Here is a 27,660-nt window from a genome sequence, read left to right on the forward strand (position 1 = left end):
AGTGATGTATTTCTGCCATACGTCTTTCGGAATACAGGTGGGAAGAAGAAAAGTGGCCTCTGGACTGAACCTGCGGGAACGCCCACGTTAAATACGAGCAGGATTCAAAGAGTTGTAAGTGGACGCGTTCATGTGTGTAGGTTGACCTCGTTACTGCCGGCCTGATACCCCAGTGACAGATCTTACAAAGGGGGGAGATTGTTCCAGGACAAAGGGTAATGATGGCATATGGAGCTGAAGGAATCCCTGAAGGAGCCGGGCAGACTTGACCCAAATCCTCAGACAGGAACCAAGTGAAAGAGTGGAGGAAAGTTTTTTATCTATTTCGTCTTCTGCCTCCCTTTACAGGTTCCGCCGGAGTCTCAGAGTTTCTGTTAAATGAAGTTTTTAGCTGTTAAATGTCAAAGATGAAGAAGAATAATCCAAAAATCTCATTTTCGGGCTACGACTATTCATTACTGTCATCGTCGATTAATTAATTAACTATCTGAAAAATAGCGACTTAAGTGATTCATCATAATTACAAAACAGCTGTTAGTGAAGAATTGTTGTGCTATTTCTACATCTATATTACCAAACTCCATCCAAACCCACGGTGGAGCAGCTTTCCTTTAACCGAGCCGTTTCCGTTCTCGTCCCTCTTCGACCGCCCGAGCTCCCGCCAGGTTAGAGGTTTTGACACCGTTGACACCTGCAGCAGCCAGGAGGATAATCTATCTTGTACTGGCCTCTAATTTAATGTCAGCACTTTGCCCAGTCTGTAAATTAGATGCTTAAAGTCTCCTATAGTCCTCTCCCGGCCATTATAGGACAATAAAATGTGATTTAGAGATGCACCTTGATTGATTATCAGCGTTGGGTTAGTGGAGGGCAGAGAGCCTGTGGCACATCTCACTGATTACACAAGAGAGACTAATCAGTGGAATCACCTGCAGCCTGTTGGCCTGCAGATCTTGCAGCATCGCCGCCATTTAAACTGTCATCATAGCGTTGAAGCGACGCACCAGTGAGTTTTACTAAATGTATTGATCTGCTGATAAATGACGTCTGAAATTGGACACCGACATTTTTTTCTTAGTTTGTACTTCTAAGTGAGAAGGTTTGTCTGTAGAATAGCTGAGTTCTTAAAATACCATTTAGATTACTGCAACAACAACAACAACTTAACCTACATCGGACACGTCAGACTCCAACCTATGTTCTAACAACTAGACTAAGCTACTAACTTAACTGCTTCTTCCAGTAGCTTTTCCTTTAACTTAATACTTTTTTCCTGAATTATAGCTGTGTAGCTGAGTAAATTCAACTCTATTCAAAACGCACACACTCTCACTCTGACCTCCAAATATCCCAGCATGCATCTCTCCTCCCGGTCACCTTGCTCAGCCTAAGGAATGTAGCATTGTGAAGGAATGTACAGTATTCCATGATTTCAGTGATTTGTAAGATAACAAATAATTTGCAGGTGTAGAAATCAGTGTGAAATCTTGTTTTACAAATATTAATATCATACAACATTATACTTTCAAAATCAGGCTGATTGTTTTGAATTGTTTGACATATTCTTCCTCTTATTTACTTTTAGACTAAACCAGCACACATATTTAACATTGCCCCTGGAGGAAGCTTCTAATGTGGTCTTTTCCCTCAGTAGCTACCGTGTGAAAGTAGCTTCCCTGGTTAAAAGCATCAGCTGAGACGGATGATCCGTCATGTAAAGTGATGATGGGCGGACGCAGCCTATGCTTTTACTCCGGAGAGCTCTGTTAGTGTCCAAACCGCTAATGTCCGATAACATTAGGGAGCAGGACTGGGCGGGCGATGAGGCAAACGGTGGGCTGAGAGGATTTATTTGATTTTGTGGTTAGCAAATCTTAAAACTGCACCCTGGCAGATTGAATAAGAGCCATCCATATTGTAGGAAAAACGCAGCATTTATCCCTTTTATGGCCGCATCGTAACTCCTGTCTATCCCATCGATGCTGCATATCTGTCACTTACCCGCAGAGACGTCACAGCTGTGCGCACACACACACACACACACACACAAACACACATACACACTATAGTGTTGAACCCCTCAGCCCTTTTGCATCCTAAATAGGCTAATTTCTCTGCTGATCTGGGATTTGGGAGCGGTGGAGTTTATTGAAGGAGCTGACACAGATCAAGACGTTTACAGGCTCATGGATTAAGTCCTTCCTCCGGTCGGATCAAGGGAAAGCGATCGCTTTGTCAGTCAATCAGCCGGTGGCGTCGCTCCTTCAACCACAAAGGCGTCGACGATGACCCTCTGATGCAGAGATTTGTGATTATTTTACTGCTGTTAATGATGTTATCCATAATCTCTTCCCTGAAAATGCTGTTAATGTGCAGACTCACAAGGATAACACAGCCATGGAAGGACCAGAAACTAAGATTCCTGAAGCTGGGAGATTGAAGAGTGCTTTAGTAATCTCCTCTAATCCCTTTTGTTCGCCCTGGAGATTGTCCTTCTTCAGAAGTTTCCAGCCAGACAAAGAGCAGGATCGTCTGATGGTATCAGCCCTAATAGACTGAGGAGGTTGAGGAGAAGGCTAACCAACTCGCTGTGTCGAATCGGCCCCGAGTTCAAGGCAGTCGACTCTTTCTCAATTATTTTCTAAATTAACCGATGAGTTCCGCTGAGATTTGGCAGAGCCTGTCTGAGGTAATTCAGCTCAGATTGGCCTGGAGACAGAGAGGAGAGTTCAGGGGTGTGATTCTGGTGTCAAAGTACTGACACACCTTTCAGGTACTTTCACTCTCCACAGAATACCCCAGTGACCTCCGCCGCATTGTTAAAGAATTGCTTCATCTAGGAGTGGAAAGTGGCTGGAGTCTCCCGGGGGGGGAAAGTTTTCACTCTGTTTCGAGTGTTTACAGTATTTTTCTGAAATAGCAGCGAATAAAAATGTGTAAAGGCCTTGAGATAATCATCCACGACTTATTTATCTCATAATGTTGGGGACTTTACGAGACATTATGAGACATTGACCAGAAAATAGATCTGTGCTTTTTTGAGAATCTGTAGATCTATTTAGGCAAATGCACAAGTTTCACATATAAACTGTCTCCTTTGGATTTTGTCTGAATATAAATGACATAATGGTTCTTACTTGGCTGTTTCTTGCCAGGCTGCCTCATTTCTGTGCGTCGTATTATCGATTTTTGGTACCAGAGCAACTCCACTCCACTCGACACCGTTTGGTTTCTGCGAGTTCGGATCGATATCATCTGTTTGTTTTGGAGTCAAACGATAGCTTTAGCTTTGCTGCCGTCACACAGAAATAGATGTTATGATGTCATAGGTATAGTAAAAGTGCGTTGTGATGGTTCTGAGAAGGAATGCGATGAAAAATACCTCTGGAGCCTTCGCGAGCAGACGGGTAATAAGAGCCTGTAAAGGTCAGATCGTCCGTCTTGGTGTTGTTTTAATGGAAAACGTGGACACTTGCCAAGGTCTGCGTTTCCCAAGGACCCGAGGTTAAACAATGCCAAGACTCCGGTTAATAACAACCAACTTCCAAAAGAGTTTGCAGAGTTCCCGTGGAGCACTTTGATTACTTCTGAAAGAGAAATAACCAAGCTGACACCTGGCATTTAAAATCAACTTTATAGTATAAAAAAAAAAAAAGAAATCGCTGTTGTTTGGATTCTTAAAGTGAAAAACAAATCCCACTGTGTGTTTTCAGCTCACAAGCAGTTTTCCAACTTCATAGATTTTGGATTTACTGTGTCCACAGCAAAAAGCACTCCCTCTGTGTTTGATGCATTACCAAGAAATAGTTTGTAGCATTTAGTTCTTTACTGCAGTTTGAGGAATAACAGGACAAATACGAAACAAGTTAAACGTTTGTCCAATAATAGTAAAGTGTCGTAGCTCAGTGTGAGTAATCAAAGTCAAGCGTGTGCGAACTTCTGTTGTTCCCTCCGACAAGAAAGTTGTCAGTGTTTGTTGGTTTGTGTGATTGTTTCGCTTCGGTTTGTGTGTTAGCGGGATAACGGAAAAAGCTGACGGACTGAGTGGATTTTGAGGCTGGCTATGGAAGGATCTCTTGATTGCGGACGAGGAACAGGTGGAGATCAGCAGCCAGATGAAGATCATTGGAGAGAGAGAGGGAGAGAGAGGGCCTGTGGAGCTGTGGCCTTAGATCTGTAGGATCAGTAGGATCTGGTAACATTTCCAACAGAACCCTGTGAAGCACATTGCAATGCACAAAGTATAATATGAAACGATGAGTCAGCTGTTTTCAAATGTCAGCGTTAACATTATTCTGATGTATATCTACAACATCAGCTTGGGAGGAGATTAATTTGTCCCTGTTTAATTTGGATATAGAGCTCATGTTTGGATCCATAATCGTTAATCACACGCCATTTTGTTCTTTATGTGAATACATTTGTTTTTTTTATGCACTTAGCTTGCTTTATTTATACATAACTACATTCTTTATGATGTGTTTGTGCAAAGGACCCCGGGGGAGATTCATCTGAACCACAGGCCTCGACTCACACATCCTATTACAACAATATAACAATAATTATCACCTTTAAAGCGGGGAATTAATTTACAAAAACATCTCGTGGAGCAAAATGAACAAACCAGGCAGAGATTTAGCGTCGATGCTCAAACAGCAGCGTTTCGACATCTATCTACATCTCCGCTAAATGCTCGTTATTTCACGTTTCACATACAGGCGTGGTGAAAGCGTACAGATGGTACAACTGAAGCCCCCCGCTGTGTTTCTGTGTAGGCGTCTCAGCACAGACGCATCGACGTTTCAACACAATTCCTTCACCGATCTGTTCGTAAAAGTCTTTTGTTAAATGGAAAAGGCCGTCTCAGCCAACGCAGAGACAAGGAGGGGAAAGAATCTCCCGGGTCAGGTTTGAGTTTTTACAGGCTGTGTTGAGATTACAGAAGAGCTGACACGGGGGTCAGCTGGTGAAGGCCAGGAGTGAAAGAGCGCCTACGTCTCTGCTATTTAACCTCTTTTATTTCAATTTTCCAGCTCGCTATTCTTAATTCTTAAATTCCGTTTATGTGTTTCTTGCAGACAGCTCTGCACTGGTATGAATGCATTTACATACATTAACAGTGAAGGGATGAATTCTCTCTCTCTGTCTCTCTCTCTCTCTCTCTCTCTCTCTCTCTCACTCTCTCTCTCTCTCTCTTTCTCTCTCTCTCCGTGAGGCCATATGATACAATTTCGCCTTTTAATGCGACGAGATGCAATGACGACTTCAGTTCACAGTTTCACTTCTTCTACAGTTTGAATATTGTACACACGTCTCATCTCAAACCTGCGTGATTAGAAGTACATATCTTTAGACACGAAATGGATGAGCGGAACCTTTGTCGTGCTTCCCGTTGACTTAATTGCAGCACTTTTGTTGAGTTATTTTTATATTTGAGTTCATGCTTATTTCTCATATTTACTCCCTTGACACATCAGCTCTTTATAGCGAGCAATCTGCACTAACACAACTTCCACCCATCGCTCTTTCCTGATCCTAATCGTTTATAGATTTCGTCTGCCGGTTGTCACTTTGCTGCATCGACAGGTTTTGATTGCGTTTTGATTTAAATCGCGAATGAAAACAAAAAGGATCCTGCCGTTTCTCCCATCTGGGTCTCATTCCGTCCGCGTTTGATGTCGGCTGCAGGTTTGCAGGCGGTCCGAGGGACTGGAGGCACAGTCGGGTGACAGATGATGTGTAACCTAAGATCTGCTGGACGTTAATACTGTTGGCTGCTCTGCTCTGCTCCTTGACCCAGATTTAATGATTATTCTGCCCCGAGATAGTGGATTAGTCTCCATCTGTGGAGTCTGAAGGGAAGAAAGAAAGAATGAAAGAGGAAAATGTCCTATTGTGTAACACTGTACGTCATCGCTGCCTCGATTGTGAAAACAGGAGACAATTCAACTTAATTATTTCATGCATATTTGCCTTTTTTGCCCATTTTGTTGCATGCAACCAGGTAAGGTTTTTGAGGAGACATTTAATAGAGATTTACCTTCTTCACATTGGGTCATAAAACAAGAACAATTCTAATTAAACTTCCTTGTTCATGCGGAAAGTCGTTCTTTCTTCCTTGGAATCACTCCTGAAGTCTTACACACCATTAAAGATTTTGGCATATCGGTACATTTTGTCCTCTATTCTTCCCTGTAATGATGTAATGGAACCACTTCCACACTACTCTGCTGCACTACCATGCTCGCTGAGTGAAAACAGGGCAATATAGGTACTCGCACATGAGTTGATGGACTAAACACAGATTCCACGATGCACCAAATACACAATACATTTCAAGTCAGCAGATTTCTTGTGGGCGAGCGAGCAAGTAAACACACTGCACAGAGTTTATCTGGTACTGCGTCTGCCCAGCTTTACATATAGCAGATAAAGAACAGTGGCATAAACGTTCTTTCTTGCTGTTATTTCCGTCGTTGTTATTTCTTTGCGGGCGCGTGTTATTTTCTGTACAATTACCGATCACAGATGGAGCCGGGGGGAGACGTGACGCGTCTATTATAGGGCTGAAAACCCCGTACACAGAATCATCAAGCTCGTGTGCGGAGAGGCTAATTGCAGTTTGTTGCATTCACCTCGCTTCTCCGTTAATGGCTGAAATGTAAAGAAGCAGCCTTCTTCCATACAAAGAGGAGGAAATGTCTTAACCAGCCTTATTTCTGCCTTGACGGATGCCTCGCCATGTGCCGTGGCGTCTCCGTGCTCCCTCTCTTGCTGTTTGCGTGTTATTGCAGGGTTCACAAGTTCACGAGCCAGTTCAATGGTCCCCAGAGGCTCTTGGCTCCGGGGAAGAGAGAGCTTTACCTCCACTAAACGGATGTAACTGGGACGACATATTAAATCAGGCTCCGTGTGGTTACGTGATTCGTGGGAGTGATGATTGCGGGTTAACCCTCCAGCGCGCAAACTAATATAGACATAGGGATACGCATGAAGGAAAATACATGTGTAAGATATGTGTGTGTGGTATGTGCCTGTTACGCTCCAACAACGCTGTTCCAGGAAGCGGATCTTCACCAGTGTTATGTTCCTCTACATGGCACTGCAGTCATACATCAGAGTTGTGAAAGTTCACGGCTATGTTTCTCGTGGTATTCTGCGATAAATGTAAGTGAATGGGCGCCTTAGAAAGCTGGCGTTCCATGCGGCCCACACCAAGGTCGCATAGTCATGTTGATTATAATGAAAGGCGAGGAAAGGCTGACCTTGACTACAAGAGAGCCGGAGAATCACAGACGAGAAAGCAGATTAATGATGAGAGGCTTCAGAGGGAAAGCGTGACGCGCTGCAGCATGACATGTTCTTAACCCACAAATGCATTCGGAGAAGAAAAACGCATTTTCAAAGACAAGTTGTTGGCTTAATTTCTTGGCATTAATTACTCCTCAAATGGATTACGCTCTTCATCAACAGGACGAAGACGTTCTGCCTGAGCTGATTATGAGCCTGGAGATGTAGAGTTTTGAAGTTACGGGGCCTGGACAGCAATTAAACCTCCACCAAGGCAGAACATTTCTTTCTAACTTACCACAAAAGCTAAAACCTGCATCTCCGTCTACATTTGACTTTTGCATTCTGTCTTGTTGACCTTTAATACTTCTCCATGGCAACTTGAATGGTTATATCGTAACTGCAGTCCGGAGGGAACATTGATCTATGATCGCCTGTGTAAAGTTCGCACCATAACGCAACAAAACAGAAGAAAGAAGAAGTCTCTGAATGTCTGTCTTGCAGTCGGAGCTTTGTTGTATGTTCCATGTGTGAGAACGTTCATCCTGTTTCACCTCTGATTGATGGAACTCATTCATAGTAGTAACCTGCCGTTTGACAGGCGAATGTCAGCGTGTGGGCTCATCAGCTGAAGGATAACACAGGTTGGATCATGCAGGGAGGCAACCTCTCCCACACGGAATGACTTCATAAATACAAGATTGGTTGTGAAATCAATAGAGATGCTGAGGAATGACCTGAAGGCAGCAGTTCATGGAAACATCAATACAAAACAGGAATATTGATGACGGGAGTTCTCCAAAGCATTTTGGTTTTGGTTTTGTGCTGCTAAAGCTTCAGTCTGTTAGAAAACACAAAGTTTCCAAACTTTGAGCAGCCTGGATGGCCAACGATCAGAGCACAAGTCTGTTTCATTACGTCTGTCTGAGTGTGTTTGGGTGAAGATTAAACCTCATTTGTATTTTCTGATCTCATTCACTGACTGAGCTTCTCCAATCACCTGCAAATATGAGGAAACAGCGAATGTGAAGTGCTCAGATTCTCTGATTGCTTATTTCCTTGTTTACTGTCGCAAATCAATTTCCATTTCGGCTCAACGATTTTTCATCTCCTTCTCCTCCTCCCTCTTGCTGTGCAGGAATCATCAGGACTGCCTTAGCCGACATGGACCGGGAAGCCAGAGAACACTACACTGTGGTCATCCAAGCCAAAGACATGGCGGGCCAGGTGGGCGGCCTCTCCGGCTCCACCACCATCAACATCACCCTGACAGACGTCAACGACAACCCGCCCAAGTTCCCCCAAAGTACGTATGCCACTTGACCTGAAGGTTGATTGATCGTGTCTTTGTTGTTATTCGTTGTCTCTCTCCTCCTTTGCAGCCAGACTTGTAGGTTTGACTCTGTTACTATTGTTTACCTAGCAATGCAAAGTTTTTCACGCAAAAAGTGTTTAATTCAGTGTTAAAGGTCTTCCGAATTCACCAAGCATTCACTGTTTTATTATTTCTTGCTTTCCTTCATTAATTTAGGTTTCCTACTTGAGGCTAGTTTAGGTTTACATGAAAACGCTGAAGAGGTCATAGAAGTTGAAATTCTTTGGAAAATGATGAAATATCCCAAACGTCTTGAAAAAAGTCATAAAGGGTTTTTATGATGATCTAATCTTGACAAGTGAAGCAAACGATTGAGATGCTTTATGTCCTAGAACTCCGATTCTGTATCTTCCAGGCATCGCCTTGCGTTTCCTTCCTCTTACATGATTTCGGATGTCATTAAAAATGCAGGAAAATGTTTTAATAACTCCCGAAAAATATGAACGATGGCTGAAAAAGTTCAAGCTGCAGCGCAAAATTGATATTTTTACAGTAAAAAAGTCACTTCCAAACCTCCGCCAGCTTCAATCAAACCCCTGTGTTTTGCATTGCAGGTTGAATATACTTTGATAATAACAAATGTAGGTAATGATAAAGTTGAGATTCTTTCCCTTTGGCTCTCACCGCTCAGGAAACAATTTCTAAACTATCAACACTTTAAGAGTAATTACATGCCCCAGAGTTTGATCTGCTCCACTGTGGCGCCATCACACTCCCTTCAACGTTAAATGTCAGTTGAAGCGCTGCGGCGTATTTTTAATGACGCTCCCTCGGGAACCAATGGTGACAAGGAGGTAAATTGCTCGGCTAAGACAGAATACCTGCAGATCGTTCGAGCTTTCTTCTTTCTTCTGCGCTTTCTGGCCGTTCCTGAACTTATCCTCGCTCTCCGTGTTTCTTCGCAGAAAATTACCAGCTGTACGTCCCCGAGTCTGCTCAAGTCGGGAAGGCGGTGGGGAAGATCAAAGCCAACGACGAAGACCTCGGCACCAACGCAGACATCAAGTACAGCATCATTAACTCAGAGGGGGCCAACGTCTTCTCCATATCCACAGACAGAGACACCAGAGAGGGAATCCTCAGCCTCAAAAAGGTAAGCGCCAATCAAACCTGCCACACATTCATCACACAGCTAATTTAGACAGATACTGTATGCGTATCTATTGTCTTATAGTAGCCAGTAGATGTCGTTTGAGCTCTGAGATGGAGAATAACTGATGACATCATTTATCCAAAGTCTCTAATTCGTGGCCGTTGTGGCCCGCACACACAGATTATTGATTCCCTAAAGTTTGCTCCATTACTCGGTGTGCTCAGGTGACGCCGCTCTCTCGTGCATTATTTTCGGATCACTTTACGACGTAAACAAATGCAATGACAGTCATAAGTGCGCCTGTGATTGCAGAGCTCAGTGAATAAAAGCCAGTTTGGGACTGAAGCACAAATGAAACCTTGAGAAACGCTGAGTGAATAGATGTAATTATAATAACACTCTGCCAGGGGGCTTGAAATGTTACACAGTGCTGCTTTAAACAAAACCATTCATTGTGACTCTCTTTGCATTTGGTCCGTAACAGTAAACCAAAACTCTTAACAAACACCACAAACCGGTTTCAGGTTCATTTCATTCATCATTCAAACAAGCGACACCCGCTGTGATGGGTGACGACGACAAAACGGACCATACACGCATCTTCATCGGGCAAATACAAACCGACCAGGCCTCCTCGCCGCACCGCATTGCACCACACCGCAGGAAGCCCCCTTTCATCTCCTTCCTGCCGGCCTGTTTTTTTTTTTCCCTTATTTATGACAAATGAAGTCCACTGGTGGACTTGACTCGTCCTCATCACAGAGCGTTTTCCACTCCAGCCTCTCAGACCATCACAGCAGATAAATAAAGCCTTCCAGCACAGCCGAGTGCATCATGACTTGCTGTCAGTCAGTAGTAACAAGTTTGTTTTGATTTCCCCTGCGGGTCCATGTTGTGAGGATGATGCAGGATGACAGGTCTCTGAAAGCGTCCAACAAATGACTTACCTGTCAGTCTGCATGTTTACAACCGTTGGTTTGTGTCAAATCAGAGCGGGAGAGGCGACGCGAGGTTATTTGTTGTAACACCTTTTAGACACAAAGTGATCCAAAGTGTATCTTCTCTTCTGTCCAATTTCCATGTCTTGCCTCGGCTTTTTACATCCCCTTCAATTGTCTCTTTATGCTTTGCAGGAAGTTAAGGAAATTAAGTGGATAAAAGAATAAAACGGTGCAGTGAAGGAGTAAAATAGGAACAAACTGGCAAATCTAAGAGATTTTAAGATGTTAGACTACTCCAAACTATTTTTTGCTTTGCCCTTCTCAAGTCAGCCAGGCTCGACTGTAACAACCCAGGAAATGCCAATTGCGAAAAATTAAACCAAACCCTGTCCACACGCCGGCGACATCACACCTGCAGGTTCTCCCTCCGTATGGAGAGGACCAACCAGAGCCGTGCATATATTTGCATACTGTCGACGCCCGCCCAAAACAGACCGAGCGGAGGGCTGGAAACTCTATTTATAGCCTCTGACGTACAGCCAAAACATGTAATGTCCTTTAAAAGCGCTGACGGTCGGCGTCGACCTCAGATCGTCTGGAAGTTTGTTTACACAAACAACCACATCAAAACTGGGGGTCCTGCGTGCTTTCCCACTCTGCTCAGTCGCACCGCTGTGGTCAAAACAGCTGGAGAAATTACTTTTTCAATGATTTTGCTGTCTTAATCTGGACCTTTTTGGTAGAAGGTGATCAGAGTCTGAAAGTAGAGGTTTGCTATTTGGTTGAAACAACAGGGATGCAACTCACAAATAACAATGGGTCATTTCACCTTTCCTCAGTTTTCATCAAGGGGAGTGAACCGCATGTGCCAACACAAGCTAAATGTTATTAAATACATGTCTAACTTGTACTTATCATCCCCGTGTGGCGTTTTCCCCTACAGCCTCTGAACTACGAGCGAAAGAAGACGTACACGCTGCACATCGAGGGCACAAACACGCACGTGGATCCCCGCTTCTCCTATCTAGGCTCCTTCAAAGACTCGGCCACACTTAAGATCACCGTGGGCGACGTGGACGAACCCCCCGTCTTTTCTATGGATTATTACATCATGGACGTTTACGAGAACTCGCCCGCCGGCACGGAAGTTGGCGCCGTGACGGCCCGGGACCCCGACAACAGGAACAGTCCCGTCAGGTGGGAGGCTTTCATTGTTGCTAATGTGCATCAAAAGGGTGTTTTGGCTCCCACGTTTTCATTTAGTGTGCACGGTAGTGTTACAGCACGGAGGAGTCAGAAGTGAACCAATTCGTTTGCGGCAAATTAGGCCTTAGTGTCAAAATTAATGCGAGGGAAATAGAAAATGCAAATCTGTTGCCTGCACATCTATGATTTCCCCAGAAAACATCGAGAGAACGGGATAATAAAACAAATCCACTATTTATTTATGTTTTTTGCATGAACAGATATTTGTACATTTTGTGTGTGTGAGCCTGTGAATTAACCCGAGGCGATACATCTGCTCAGCACATTTGTATGCTCTCTGAACACATATTTCTGTACTGTTTGTGAACAAGATTGATATCGGCCCGGCGGGGGTAGGGGGGAGGGAGGAATCCTGGGTTTCGCTTTCCGCAGGTACCTCACTCCGCTCACGCAACTCTGCACGGCTTCTATTAATTTGAATTCCCCCCGCACCCAGCTGGTACATGATGCGGCGGCTGTAAACACACTTAAACACACTGTAGACCTCCTCGTGAGACGGTGCGTCGCGGGTTTGTCAATAAGTTGCAATCTTCGATGTAATCTTCTGTCGTTATTACACGTTACGGGATCATCAGGAGCACCCGGCTGAGGATCCTATAGGAATCTCCGGCACAAATGTATCTATTTACGACCTCGGCGGCGTCCGCGTTCCTCCTGATGAATGATGCATATAGCTCAGGTGAAGGAAAATATTTCTTTTGATTCACGTCACAAAGATTTTGCACCCAGTGTGTGGTAAACAAGATGGTAATCTACATATGAAAGAGTCCCCGCTCCTCTCCTTGTGAGACCTCACTCCTGCACCCCGTCATGCTTAATTTCGAGAAGAGAAGAAGGCAGCGGGAGGCGTTTCCATGACATCCACTTGAACCCAGAAAAGCAGAGCTGGAGAATACGCGTCACCGCTCATTGTGCCCGAAACAGTGATCTGCGTTTGAGGCCTTTGATCACCAGTCGTCTGCTACCAGAAAGTAAACACGTCATTGAAGTGATATTTCACACGTTGATCTGAAACTCGCGTCTGAATAAGCGATGTTTCCTCGCGTCATTGCCTTTGATTGCTCTTACACAAAACATAATCATCAGCAGCTCCCCTGAGATCCATTCAAACATCAAACATAATCAATGACCTGGTGGGGTCCAGATATACAGTTGAATCTGCCAACGATAAGATAGGAAGGGGCTAAATAGCCGTAGCCGTAGTCATAAACAGTCAATGTTTTGTGCCAAGTTAAATCTCTGCTATTGTGATTTCAGCTCATTCAAGTCACCATAGTACAACGAAAACAATGACATAACGCATGTTTCAGTGTATGTTTGGATGTAAGCATAGACAGAGGAAACAAAGAAACCGCCAAAGGCCTCACCGTGGAGGAAAGAATGAAAAGAAAGAAACATTTAGCGTCAGCCTGAAAGAAAGCTCTTATTTTTAACGTTTTAATGCATCAAAATGACGGAGATGTACAGGAAGGATCGCTGTGGTGCAGCGCTAACGCAGCCAGCTACGCCTCACGATCCCCGAGGGCTCCATGCTAAAACGTGCTAATTACGCGGATGCGTTATCTGCGATCAGATTCCAGAGAAGCTTGTGTGAAGATATCTCACCGGGTTGTAAAAACGCTCTGCGCTTATCTGAGGAGATGACATATAGGACAGGAAACACAAATGTAAAGTATTCCCGCCAGCATCTAATAAACTGTGACAACGTTTCAGCTCAAAGCGCCGTGTGAACTTGTAAGTAATCCCAGCTTTAAATTAGTAGGTTAATTATGTCAAATGAAGGCGTGCAGTAGTTTCTGCTTTTCTGTCAGAAGCCATTAAGAGATAAATTAGGGGATGTATAGACGACGATCGCATCGCCTTTTGACTGATCACGTCTCTGCTCTATATTCCCCACAATGCTCTGCTTCTTGTCAGGTGAGCTGCCTTCAGGGACGTAAACACAGTCAGCAGATGTGTTTACTATGGATTTTGTACTTCCAAATACAAAAAAACAAGTCAGACTGTTCAGTATAAGTGTATATTCTTCAATATTTTGATAGAAACTGGGCAGCGTTCAGCAAAATTAATCACTTTTTGAAGTTTCTTGTGTGTTGCATGGACAATTTCATCATCAAGCAGAAGAACAAAATGTGTCTAAATGCAAAAACGTCTAGAATTAAGGGTGTACCTCAAAACTGAGTAGAGTAATTCAGGAAATGTTTGTTACAGTCCAACTCTACATTTAAAGTAAGCATATCCTTTACATTTATCATTTGATTAATTGTATACATCTGTAAATGCACTGATCCAGGTTTTCTCACTGGCTTTGCTGTTTTCAAGACTTAATTACGCTTCATATCGTGTGTCTAGTGTAATGATTGAAACGCCGATTTTCACCTTCCAGGTTTTGATCTATAGGTTGACGTAAATGTACAGCACAGAGCAGGTGCAGTCTCATATCCACACTGAAGGGCACTTTGACAGTTTGGCTCTAATATATGCTGACTGCAGCGGGGAATCTAATCTGTGACTTTGTGGTCACAGCTTGTCCCGCGAACATAGACGCTCTGCCGCCGCCGCAGCCGCCGATGCCATCTCGCCCGCTCAAACTCCCCCCACCCTGTAACTTCTGTGTGTTTGAAAGGCGCCGACGTACAATTAACCCTTTTTTTTCGCTTCCTCACGCGCAGGTACTTCCTGGACAGCAAAGAGGAGGGAATCCGCTACTTCCGAATCAACGAGGACAACGGCGTGATCCGGACTACGCAGCCTCTGGACAGGGAGGAGACGCCGTGGCACAACATCACCGTGATGGCCTCGGAGGTTGGTAGGTACCCAGGTTAAGTGTTTGCACCCTATGTGGAGTTTTCCCCCCGTTCTTCATCGTTATTCCTCCCTCTAGTTTTTGGCACATAAATAATTACACCTATTCCTGACGACCGCCGGGGAGTCGCTCCGTGGATGATGTTGGGCCTGAGCCCGGAGCTCTTTTAATAGTTTGGAAATGCAGAGAAGGAGTTTCCCTTTGGCGATCAATAAAGTATTAACCTCCCATAGCGTTTAATATACAGGAAATCTTCTCGAGCGATTTCCTTGAGTCAACAACAGGGGGCTGTCACACGTAGAGATGTTGTGCTCTGATCCGTATATTCCTGCTCCTCTTCATCTTCTCGGCTAAAGGATGATAATTCCATGTCTGCCCGTCTTTATCTGAGATGTGGAGATTGTTCCGTTATCTTGAGGAAACGCTGTTATCGCTCCTGGCTTTCATTAATTGGTAGAAAGGTGTGGCGGCGTGATTGTACACACACATATTTACAGTGAGTACTCCTAGCTTCACCTGCTGGTACAGTATTTAGGTAAAGGAAAGGCCATTGGAGGCTGTCGTACACACATTTGACACCGCAAGAACTCTTCACCTCAACTTAAAAGCAGAATTACACAGTGTTTCAAGAACTCACGGATGTGGAAATGAAAGGACGGCAGTAAAGGTTTTGCTGGCGCTGTGGACCCGCCCAGACGATAACAAGACAACCAGAGGGGATCGTAAGGTTTCACTTCTTAAGTCCCATGTTTAAATTCAAAGAGTGTAAAGCCGCAGTCTTGATCGATATCAACACCAAGGCGGGTTCCATAAAAGGGACGGCGGTATGGATCTGCAGCGCACAGCGTCCCTCTTATCTACAGCGTGCAGTCGTATATCAGGCGGCCAGCAAAGACTTTTACTCAAAGCGCCTTAATATCTTCACACCTCAGCGGGATATAGGATTCCAGCTCGCGCTAACAAGTTGGAACAACGGCCACTAACAAGAGCTATAAATACAAAAAAAGAATCTGGCGTCAAGAGTATTTTCTTCTTCTTCTGCTTGTTCTTCGCCTTCTGTGACACGTTTCGCTGGCGTTGGAGAGAAGCAGAGCTGCTTCCCGCCCCCGTGGGAAAGCATACGCGCGAAGCTAACGCAGTGCTGTAATGAACCGAACACCTTCTGCACTGGTAGCGTCCAAACACGTGTCCAGCATTTAAAAAGTCAAATTGCATAGACACGAACGTTATTAGCAGTAAAGTGAACACTAAGAGGATTTAAATTCCAGGTGAGTAAATACAGAAATTAACATTTAATGTTTAGGGGAAACTGATGAAGATTATAATTTGCATATGGATAACAATGAATTCCAACAGGTAAGAGTGTATTTTCCATATAATTAACTTCCAAATCAAATTAGTCCCAATTGTTTCATTGTCCTCTCCTTTTCGGCGGCACGTTGAAGATTAATTCAATCGGCTTCAGGCCTCGCTAACTTCAGGAACGCGTCGGGGAAACTTGGGTAATTTGTAATCACAATTAGGCAGAACCTCCGGGTGTGTGATGGAGGAGATGCATGCTAATCTGTCTTTATCTCCACACCTCTCCGCTCTGCTCAAGGTTACAGGTACGTTTCACAAATGCTCGCAGGAGGCATTCTGGGGACATTTTTGCAACTCTTAATGGACAAGGACAGACGTGTAAAACCTTCTAATGACCACTAGGAGCACATCAGTGGATACAGCCTGCTTCTGTTGTGCTTTTGAATGGATGAGTCACTATCAATCATGTGTTTCAGTATCTCGGTTGTAGATCAGCCATGATGGAAAACAACTAGCTGTACCAGTCACTTACTTTAGGAGCTACTTTCCACAAGTAAGTATGTAGCTTGGCAGAATGGTACATCACTTCTCATCATGTGTGGGCGGAGTCAGTGACCAGCCAGTGTTAAAACAATACTGCATCATTTTTCCTTTAATAATGAAATGTAACTTCTGTAACTAAATGTTTGGTTGTATAGTTAATTAATTAATTGGTAAATTAATCATGAATGATTTTAGTGTATTTAGTCCTTTTCCAGGTAAAATATATAACTAATAGAAAATGTGTATATTTTCCTTATCTTCATCATAATATTAATTATTAGTAGTAGTCTGAAGTGAGTGTCTGAAGTTTGTATGTGGTAGCAAAGTCAAAATGGAGCTGCAGATGTTTTTTTCATTGTGTAAAGTCTGAGGTCATGTGACCGGAGTACACAGCTGTGCTTTATGCACCGGTAGGAGAGGTGCAGAGGTAAATACAAAACCTGGAAACACGACGTCAACGCACACACGGCTGCACCTGCACGCCTCCTCTCTGCATAAGGACTTTATTTATAAAGACAGGTTTTGCTGAGTGTGCGTGCTATTTCTCCGGCGCTGTCCTGATGTGAAGTACACTCACACCGGGGGTAACATCCACACCTGCTCAAACCAGTCTTATGCTGTTCGTGGCTGATGAGTTTGATGGGTTGGGGGTTAACTGCATTGCTCAAGGACACCTTAACTATATTCATGAAGGCAGAGGAAATTCATGTGCCATTTTACTGCCTAGATGTGTCAAAGGCTGTGTGTAGGACATGTTCTGAGGAAAAACTCGCTCAGTGGTCTTCTTATCTCGCAAGTATGGAATAAAATGATTTCCCTCAAGCAGGACTGTGGTCATAATACTGCCAGAGCGCAGAGGTGCTTTATCAGAAATATGGCTCATATTTATCACACTATACGTCCTCATGTGAGCGCTGCCAGTATTGTTGTTGCTTAGCAAAGCCAGGATTGCGATTGGATCTTGCTTCATAAGCACAAAGTCCAGACAGTGGGGTCATGATTCATGTGCGGAGCGTTTATTCGTGTGGCTCTGTGATTTTCGAGCTCTCTCACCGGCCGTATATGTACATACAGTGAGCAATGTCAATGGTCTCACATCAGGAGGTTGTAATCACATCATAATCTCGAATCGGAAAGTGAAAAATGACAAATAGATCTAAAACACTGGAAGTCTGCAGCCTCTGCAAGGAGCGGCTGATTTTGGACAAACAATGACAATCCCTGTTGAATTCTAGAATTACTCAACACTTGTGACTGCACGGATGTGAATCCAATGGAGATGATCTGACTTCCTTTTGCCGCTCTGTGTTTGTATATAAAAATAAACAATCTGAAACCCATTTAAGCAGTCTCATGATAACATCACAGCGTCGACGTTCGGCTTGGTCAATAAGAGTGACGACTGACTTTTCTCTGTCCTCTGCTTCTGTATTGCAGACAGCCCGAGCCTTCTCAGTCAGGTTCCTGTCACCGTTCAGGTCTTAGATGTGAACGACAATCCGCCAGAAATAGCAACGGATGAGGAGGTCATCGTGTGCGACAGCTCAAGGCCAGGACAGGTGAGCATCCAAGGATTCACCTCCAGGAATCCTTTACACCGTGACGATCTCTCTCACACGCTCTCTCTCTGTTTTTCTCTCTCTCACCCTCACACTCTGTTATCCACGCTCGCTTTCAAAAGGCGCTGAGAGCTACGCATCGCATTATCCCCGACCACATGCAGCCTTTCTTTGCATTCAGCAGTTTGGGGGTTGCTGGCTGAGAGAGAGTGTAAAAGCAATGAGCGAGAGTCGCTTAATCATCCCTCATTCAAAACGAGTATCTCAGCAGCAAAGCATGACGGCCCTTAAATCGAAGCTCGTTCCAATTTGCTGTCAGCAGTCTTTGATTCGGTAGAATTAAGAAGGTTTTTGAGATATGAAGCAATCAGCGGCGGTGGGAACGTGAGGGATGATGGCGTAAAGACTGAGGCGACACAACCTCGTGTTTTAAACTAGTGCGAGGAGGAGTTAAAGGTTTCTGTCTAATTTGAGTGAACGTTCAGTTAAGGCTTGAGAGAAATACATTATAAAGTGTGAAATGCAACAGCGGCATCACGTATTTGCTCATTAACGCCGTGTTAGTCTTGTCAGAGCGAGAGACCCCCACCATCAGCCTCAGCTGCTGGGTCGACCTGATATTAACCATCATGCACTGCCAGCAGGGATGAGATCTATTGCGAGGGTCATGGTTTGATTGCATTCGTCACAGTGGGGCGACAAACACTGAAAGTGCCTTTGAATGCGTTTTAGGGGCCGCACGATTAATCTAATGCAAATCAAAATTGCAATTTGGCCAAATGTGATCACCAAATTGTAAGAAGCTGCCATTTGTTTAAATATGTAGCATCAAGGAGCTCCAAATTGTGGTTGGGGTACAATGCCTGCAGCGTATTAGGGTAATTACAGTCATTTTACAACTGCTTTGCCTGAAAAGATCGTAGATGTGTCAAGCAGTGTAAACACAATAGCATGCTGGTGTGTGAGCCAAGCATAATGCACATATTTATCATTTTCATTAGGCTATTCAAAGAGCATGCAGACTGAGCTGGCATCACTACAGCTTGGTAATCACAGTTAGGGACCGTGGTGAAGGTGCAGTCCTAAATGTAGCATAACAATCCATAACTGTGGGAAACACTTTGTTGGTATAGAACGTTTTTAAAGTTTGTAATGTGTTATGTGTATGTGCAGTATGTGTTCTATGCAGTATGTCCTTCTATTGGTTGATTATTATATCAGAATCAACATTTTGAAAGAAGAAAACACTCACAGAAACCTGACTTCGCTCCCCGGTAGATGATCGAGTGTCCCTAGGATCCAAACTGAGTGCAAATTGGTGAAAAAATAACAAGTTAAAATAACAACGGAAGAAGAATGGAACATGAGATATCATAGATGAGATATGATCCACAGTGTTCTTACGTGAAAGAAGGCAAGCAGGGCTGTGAGAGAGAGAACAGAGAGCACGCCGTTATTAGGCTTTAAAGAAAGTACGTGACATGATGAGGAACTTCTTTGTGTTCACTGAAAAACCAATTAGAGGTGCTGCTTCTGTCCTGGAGCAGGTACTTTGAAACACTTCTGAGGCCACCAAATTGCTTCCCCGAGCTTTTCCAAGAGCTCATTATCTGGATTTTGTTGCAACAAAATTATCTTAGGACCTTCGTGAGTTTGACAAGATGACGCTCAGGCTTTGTGTCATCCTATTGACTTAGCCGATATAAACAGGTGATAAAGGGACTTCCAGGTTTGCTTGAAATAAGGAGCATACCGTCCACTGAGTGGCGCTATAGCACTGAGAAATTGAAAGGTCAAAGGAAAGGGGGTAGTTCCTGTCCTTACCTGGCTGGCTTGGGAAGTCTTAACAGAGTGTCAAATGCCTCTTGCTGGGAAATACTTGGAACCTGGAAGATGAAACAAACAAATGTGCAGACACAAATTAAAAGGGGGACATCATTGGGGGTACTTTAAAAATCACTAATCGATTGTTATATTGTTTGTTACAGGCATCAGAATGGTGTAGGTAATCGCTAATTTGCCTATAATGTGTGAAGCCTGATGCTTCTCATGGAGGTGAATTGGTGAAATACTGAACCGTGATCGATCTATAAGTGCTTACGTTAACATTGTCGTGTGAAAAAATACAAAATAGTACATTCGCAAACATAATGTACTGAACTGTTGACGGGTTTGTGTACCAGGAGCACCCAAAGACACCAGCGCACAGCAACACCCTCAGAGAGCTAAAATAGGAGAGAGTGACAGAGGCTCGCAGGTCGTGTTCTGTCTCGGCTTGATCTCTGCATTCTCCGGTCGTCTCTTTTACCAATTAAGTGTAACAAGCTGACAACATTGGCTATGGGGTCGTCCCGGCAGCGCCCTCGTCTCCGTTTGATACACGCTTCCTTCTGGCACAAGCCAAATGCTCACAAAGCTTAAGCCCAAAAGCGTCTATAGAGCAGAAAGTACAACATGGCCAGTTGGCTTTAGGTCATAAGAGCTGTGAGATAAACTTAGTAGTGTAGTTATGGCCAACAAGCCAGATTCAGAAACCAGGATTTTGTAATGAGGAACGGATCAATTTGAACGGATTTCCACTGGATTTTATCGCTCCTGGTGCACAAACATTGATGTCCTCTGCACTTTTGACCTCCGTTTACAGTAAACAAGCTTATCTAGCCTCCAACTGAGAGTTTACATCATAAATGTATGCATTGAATGCAAATGGTCAAGCCGCAGGTGGTGTTGAGTACATACAGTAGATTCAAACGTACACATACTGTAGATATGGATACAGTAGGTGGGAATGAGTCCTTGTTACCAGCGGCAACAATAACCCCTGCTGGTCAGGCAAAAAGAGCGATAGAAATGCTCCACCGATTATGTGATTGCTTACTCTTGGATATTACAAATAAACGATTTTTTCTCGAGTCTTAAGTACAAATCTAAACTAATGAGTGCTGCTCATAGATGCTGAGTGGGAAGTGATTTGTGACGGTGCAGCTGCTAATTATGTGGTTGCAGGTGTTGATTTATTGGTTGATTTATCTTCCTCTTCCCCCACAACAGGTGATCCAGACTGTCACGGCGGTGGATAAGGACGACTTTGCCAATGGACAGCGTTTCTCATTTGCTCTGCCCAACGAGTTACCCGTTAATCCAAATTTCACCCTCAAGGACAATGAAGGTAATTAGCCCCGATCAATATGTTTGTTTGCATTTCTTATGAGTTTGGAGCTCTGCCTTCTGGGCCTCGACACCATTCTCATCGCTCGCATTCGGGAAACCCGATAAGCTCGGCAGATTTAGCCATTCGGACATCTTGGAGATGCCATGGAAACGTGCGCATCGTCAACATACGGAGACCCCACCTCTCACAAAAACAGGTTTTCCAGCCATGTTGTCAGGATGGATTACATGCTTCCCCTTCCTCCCCGTGTGTTGTATTTTTGCGCCGGCACAGGGCCAACGGTGGGTGTTACCATGGCAACCATCTCCGTCTCAGGTGAATACCTTGCCCTGGGTTGGTCCGCAATCACAGGGCTTTTAAATCTCTCAGCCAGAAGATCTCACAGATGCCCAGCGGAGGAGAGGAGTTCACCGCACTCCAGATGAAACTCAGCCACGGAGAGTCGTAAAGACTGAGACGCAGAGCGGAGGAGATATCAGAAAAATCAATACCATAACAGAAGATACGTGTGCTCAGCCTTCGGTCCGGTTCCGCCCACTACAGAAGCTCACTTTGCCTGTATCGCCGCGTCGCATTCGCACTCAACAGCCAGGTTTCTGTTGACTTTAGTTTTCTGCGTTTTGAAGCTTGCGAATTGGAAACACGCCACAAAAAAAGAAAGATCTTATTCACATTTTACTTTTGAAGACATAAGGTTTACAGGTTTCAGCACAAAATTGCCAGTGTAAAGCCAGCTCCAGTACAAACTCTGCAGAGTTGGGTGTGAAAGGTATGAAAGGTAATCAGGAGGTGTTCATAAACAAATCACCAAGGGGTAAACAAACTTTGTCTTTTGTCTATATTTATCTGCTGAATGTGCTGAAGTGCCTTTAAACTGCATTAATGTGCTTACTTCTATACACAAGGGATGTAGATTTTTGTCCCCATGGCGATTCCATCCAGTTAGGATTAATGAGGGAATGTTTGCTTTAACTTTATATTAAATTTCTAAATACGAGCATAGGATCTTGGAAGTGAACGGACCAGAATTTCTACCATGAGGAAATTAAATGTTAAGAGATATCAACTTTATTAAACTTTTAACGACAAGACGGAACAGCTGTGGTGCTCGAAACGGAAAACCCTAGTGAATTTTCAAGCTTACGATATCACTCAGAGTGTCGAGTCTGAGGAATGGCTACAAACGCACAGGAGGAAGGATGGAGGCGAAGAAGAAAACACTCACCGGGGTCAATTTTCCAATGCAGCAAACATTGATTATTATCGATTTCAACGTTTCAGTCCGACGCAGCTGAATTGCCACCTTAAGAATGGATTTCTGTGAATTCAGCCATTTGTGTCCTGTGATGAACTATTAACAGTCCCAACAGATCCTACAAGATTGGACCGGGGTCTCTTGTGGCGTAGCTGTACATTAAATCAGCCGGGGGAACGTGTAAGAACCACCGGCGCGTGTCGAGGACGAAGTATCAAATGCTGCTCACATGTTTTTTGACTTATGATTCAGCGATACGGCTCCGGAAAAACATGCTCACAATCCCACTGTGCTGTGAAGTCGCATGATTAGTCTTATTTTCACATCAGGATTTAAAGGTTACGATTGTCGAATTCTGGCTTTATATTGGCTAACATCGTAAATCATTGACTACTGGCCACTTTGTTACTTCCTCTGGCTGGAGTTTGGCGTTCCACTTCCACAAATCAAACACTGACATTGTTTCTAGAGTTTGAGAGCGTGAAATCTGGAAATTCTGTGGCCCTTGTCGCAAAAGTGATACGGACACCACTCCGAGGGCCAAACTGGAGGAGTTTGTCTGTTTTTAACCGCGGCGCTGCACTCCAGTCTTTGCCGCTGCGTCACCCACACACACATGAGAGAGACGTAGCTTATGGTTACAATCAGCAAAGTATGAATTATGTCTGTAAGTGACTATTAAATGAATCAGCGGCGAGCACCTCAGCATACGATTCCTGCATTTCCTTTCATTCCCCCTTTTCTTACGCACCAGCGTTAACGCTGAACTTCTGATGGGTTCCTGTAATTATACTCACAGGGGTGAATAATGTGTCCACTTTTAGCACATTACCGCAAATTAAGTTCATAAAATTGCCACCGAGTTTCCCATCGTCGCTGTTAGTCTCCGTGTTTATCTGCAAAGTAATCCCCATGTGGAAGGGCCCTGTTATATGTCATTACATGCAAATATGTCTTATAACTCTTTTATCCATTCGTCAATGAGGGCTGCGAGGAAAAGAACTCAGATGTGAGGTGATGTCAAGCAAAAAGGCTGCATATGTAACTCACCTGTGAGACCTATAGGGTGTTACGCTATACTGACCATTACTCATGTTCTTCTTCTACTATAATTACACTACATAACATTCTCTAAGCTATTTGACATTATAGGGCACAAGCTGCCACCGGAAACCCCAAAGTTACTATCGGGCAGCTTCAGGGTCAAAGGTCATAGGGGAATGCTTTTCTGTGTGGATCTATCTCCAGAACAATACAAGTCAAAATATGTCAGCGTTTAAGTTTAGACTTAAATTTTCTCCTAAAAATCTTTAAATCTGGTTAAAATGCCAACTTTTGTTTTTTCGTCTTATTTACAGCAACATCCTGGACACGGTTTGAAGAAGGAGAGCAGCTCCACTGCTTTGATCATGTACTACACTACTGCTACCAGAAAATGCCTTCTTCAGATCTTCAATCGTTGCCTCAAACACATACACACATACACTCAAACTGTGCTACGATCTGATCTACAAGAACTGTAAACATCTTTGTAGTTCCAAAACACCAGCACCCTCATTGTGTCGTCTGGTCTTCTGCACTCCGGCCTGAATGTGAAGCCAGCCGCAGACAAAGCAGGTCACCTAAAATCCCTCTGTCGCCGCTTTAGAAGACGGCGGCGGCGTTGGCGCGCGGCATACGACTCTGATAATTAAACAGCTCTTCACACTTGAATCGGCTGCTTTCTGTGTTAGCGGACCAACAGTTGCCGGCTGCTCCTTGCCAGTGTGGTGACGAGGATCCCTCTCAGTCACTCTCACACCTCCGCTGCCCCCTGACCTCCTTCTCCTCCTCCCCAGCTGTTCGTTCGTTGAGGATCCGAGCTCCACTTGGATATTTGGATGCTGCGCTCAGTTCAGACACAGACGCTCTGTTGTCTTCTCCTTCTAATGATGTCCACCCATCGTTGTGTTTGTCGCTTATGTCTGATTGACTGAAGTTTTGTTGGGCTGCTACAGTTTCCCAAGGTGCTTTGGAGAGGGTCCAGATGGCTTTGAGTGTCTCCTTAGAGAATGCACGTGTGTGTGTGTGTGTGGCAGGAAGATCTGCATATCATCTTTGAATCTATTCCATACACTGCAGGTGTCTTCTGCTCCTGATGGGTAATTTAAAAACGGCGACTTTTGCAAAAGCTGAGATAACCCAAACCTGTGGCATGTTCCGTCGAGACTATTTACCGTCTCTCCTCGCCGCCGCATCTATTTGTTCCAGCTGTAATCTCGTTACAATCGGTGCTTCTATCGCTCGCTGCTCCGTCTCACACAACCTGATTATATCGCCGCATGTTGATTTTTTTGGGCAGAAATGAACTCCATTGATTCAGTCTTAAAGACGGGGAGCGAAGCCTCCTCCTGGCTGTGCTGTGGTATTGTAACCGTCGTTAGCACACTTAGTCGTCGTTCAGGTGCGTTTTAAGAGCCGAACGCGCTGTGATAAATGCAGGTCAAAGGCCTGCGGTATATTAGGAAGCATTAGAGCTGAAAAATGAGGGGGACGCTTCTGCACGACTGCTCCACAGAAGCACTTTGTGACAAACCTGTTTGGTTAAAAGCCCTTTAAATAGTTTTCACTTGACTATGCCTGCTTTACAATAACTGGAAATTGAATGCTGCTCTGATCTCGCTATCTGTCACATCGGGTTGACATTTGGCTTAAAAGGCAATTAAATGGGGTTGACGATCTCTAAATAACCCACACACTCGTATAGATCAATTGATTTCTGAAGGCAACTTTCCCTGCCGCGCATACAGGAAAGCTAATAACGTGGTAATATTACAGTTAATCAGCTGTGTTGGAGGAAGTGCTGTCACGCCAATGATGTGCGGGACGTTTAATTAGCTTTTATGTCATTCACACTTCACCTGCAGTGGGTGTTGTGCTTCTCCCAAACACTCATTACCGTGCTGAAGCTGCAGGATTTGCAGGAAACAGGGTAGAGCGGCTTCTCGCCAAACAACAAACACAACCCCACAACTCTCACATCTGACAAACGGCGGGTTCGCATCCAACCGCCTCAACCCGACGTAATTAACGGACGGATGAGAGAAGGAGCGCGAAGGAACCGGGCGCAGCGATGCGGAGAGACGAAAGCCGGGGGGGGGGGGGTAGGCGGAGGGATGGATGGATGGGGTGGATGACAAACAGATGACAAATGGATGGATTGAATAATTGAGAAATTGATTGAGAAATAAAAAGGGGGACAGATTTATCTATCGATAAATAGATAGATAGATAGATAGAGAAGGATGACTGAGTCGCACTGATCCATATTGAATTTCTTCCTCTTCTTCTTCTTCTCCAGGACCAGATTGGTCTCATTTGTCTTTTGATGCACTGTTTGTTATTCTGCGCGAAAGTTCCATTATTTCCCCCAGAAAATGATAATAGTGTTTGAACAACGTCGAGCCTTTCATCAATATTCAAAGCCATCTTGTGTCATTTGCGCTTCCATGGCAACGGCAGTGGTACCACCTAATTGCCTCGCTGCCTGATTTGATTTGTTCTCAAGGCATCAGTGTTGAGCAGCGGCGGGACCAAGTCACTGTGTACCATTTGAACCGCTTCTACGCTGCGATGGAACAAATAAATCGTCTTTTTCAAATTTCATCGATCCGCCGACGGTGTTGAAACTTGAATACGCTCTTGGTTTAAGCGTCACAATGATCTGAACTACTATATAACACGGCTACAAGTCTGCTATAGGCTTGATATTTGATGACATATAGTCAGAATGGATAGTTGGAGATGTAACCAGGACAACACAACAACCATACGATGTAATGAAAGGCTGAACGACTCCCAGTCAGCTGTTTTGTAATCTGGACCTTCGGGAGCCTTTGATGGGACGACCTGCAGCTGCATTCTGTAGATATATATATAGTGTGTGTGTGTGTGTGTGTGTGTGTGTGTGTGTGTGTGTGTGTGTGTGTGTGTGTGTGTGTGTGTGTGTGTGTGTGTGTGTGTCTCTCTCTCTCTCTCTCTCTACGTATACACTGTGTTGTATTTAGAAGTCCAAGTAGCAGCTGGAGAGAAATTATACAATGAATCTCACCAGCATCACCCACACACACACACACACACGCATGCACACACACACACAATGCCCAAGTTCACACAGAATACAGATAAGTGCAGGCGGAGGCAAATGTGAAGCCTGCAGACACGTAATGGCCTCGCCCGCGTCCTATTAGCGATTTCTGGTGTTTTTCGGTTCGCTCCATATGCTCCAGATGGCCGGCGATGTGACGAACGCGTTTGCTTGCACCCAGTATTCGTCCTTACTGCCATTAAGGCCAAGGAAATTATGATTAAGTAAACATACTTCGATTTGTGCTAGATTGTGTCCCATTCATTTGTATATGTGACATTTGAAAAAGTGGATTTATGGCCTTGATGGCAGTGTAATTGAAGTGTAAACGTACTGGGTGACTTCACTACTCATCATGTGGGTCATGGAAAGTGTCTCACACTCGCACTCACACTGAACTCTCACCCCAGCCAATGCAGCACCGCTACTCCCCTGAGCGTATCCCAGCATGCACCACTGTCTCTGCTTATTGCTTTGAGTGTCAAGCAAATCTTTTATATCGCCCCTTGAAGTAGCTCCAATATAGCTACTTCATTAGCTACTACGTTCTTCTTTCTGGTACTACTCTTGCACGGTATAGTAACACTGGATAAATATTTATAACTTTAGTGTGTATGTCTCAGATGACATACAGTATGTTACATGACAGCACGCTCTCTTCATCAGCGTCTTCGTCAGGTTGTTTTTGTCTGTTTTAACTCCTTAACGACACCCCGGTGCTGTGGAATGTTCCTATAATTACCCACAAAGTTTCTCCTGCACCTGTAAAATCTCATTTCATTCATATAATTTCTCAACTTGATGGACAAATCGGAACGCAATCGAATCTAGCAAATTATACATCTGCTGTCGTGGCAACGCTTTAGCAAAAGCGGGGAGCGAGGAGGGAACAAAAAAAACAAGAAACAAGGCCATTTGCCGGCGAGCGTCTC

At 44.3% G+C, this 27,660-nt stretch overlaps 1 protein-coding gene across 1 annotated transcript in view; it reads left to right on the forward strand.

Moving 5' to 3' along the window:
* The window catches only part of LOC143006988 (cadherin-18), a 55,997-nt gene that overhangs the window by 19,151 nt on the left and 9,186 nt on the right, over positions 1-27,660 (forward strand). The window contains exons 4-9 of the mRNA XM_076158368.1: positions 8,429-8,596; positions 9,571-9,758; positions 11,643-11,896; positions 14,638-14,774; positions 18,054-18,175; positions 21,227-21,344. Coding sequence (XP_076014483.1) covers positions 8,429-8,596; positions 9,571-9,758; positions 11,643-11,896; positions 14,638-14,774; positions 18,054-18,175; positions 21,227-21,344 — 987 coding nt within the window. The remainder of the gene's footprint in view (positions 1-8,428; positions 8,597-9,570; positions 9,759-11,642; positions 11,897-14,637; positions 14,775-18,053; positions 18,176-21,226; positions 21,345-27,660) is intronic.

Source organism: Genypterus blacodes, unplaced genomic scaffold (assembly GCF_046128005.1).
Source record: "Genypterus blacodes isolate CSIRO-AG114 ecotype Tasmania unplaced genomic scaffold, CSIRO-AGI_Gbla_v1 ptg000076l_1, whole genome shotgun sequence".
NCBI classification, from domain to species: Eukaryota; Metazoa; Chordata; class Actinopteri; order Ophidiiformes; family Ophidiidae; genus Genypterus; species Genypterus blacodes.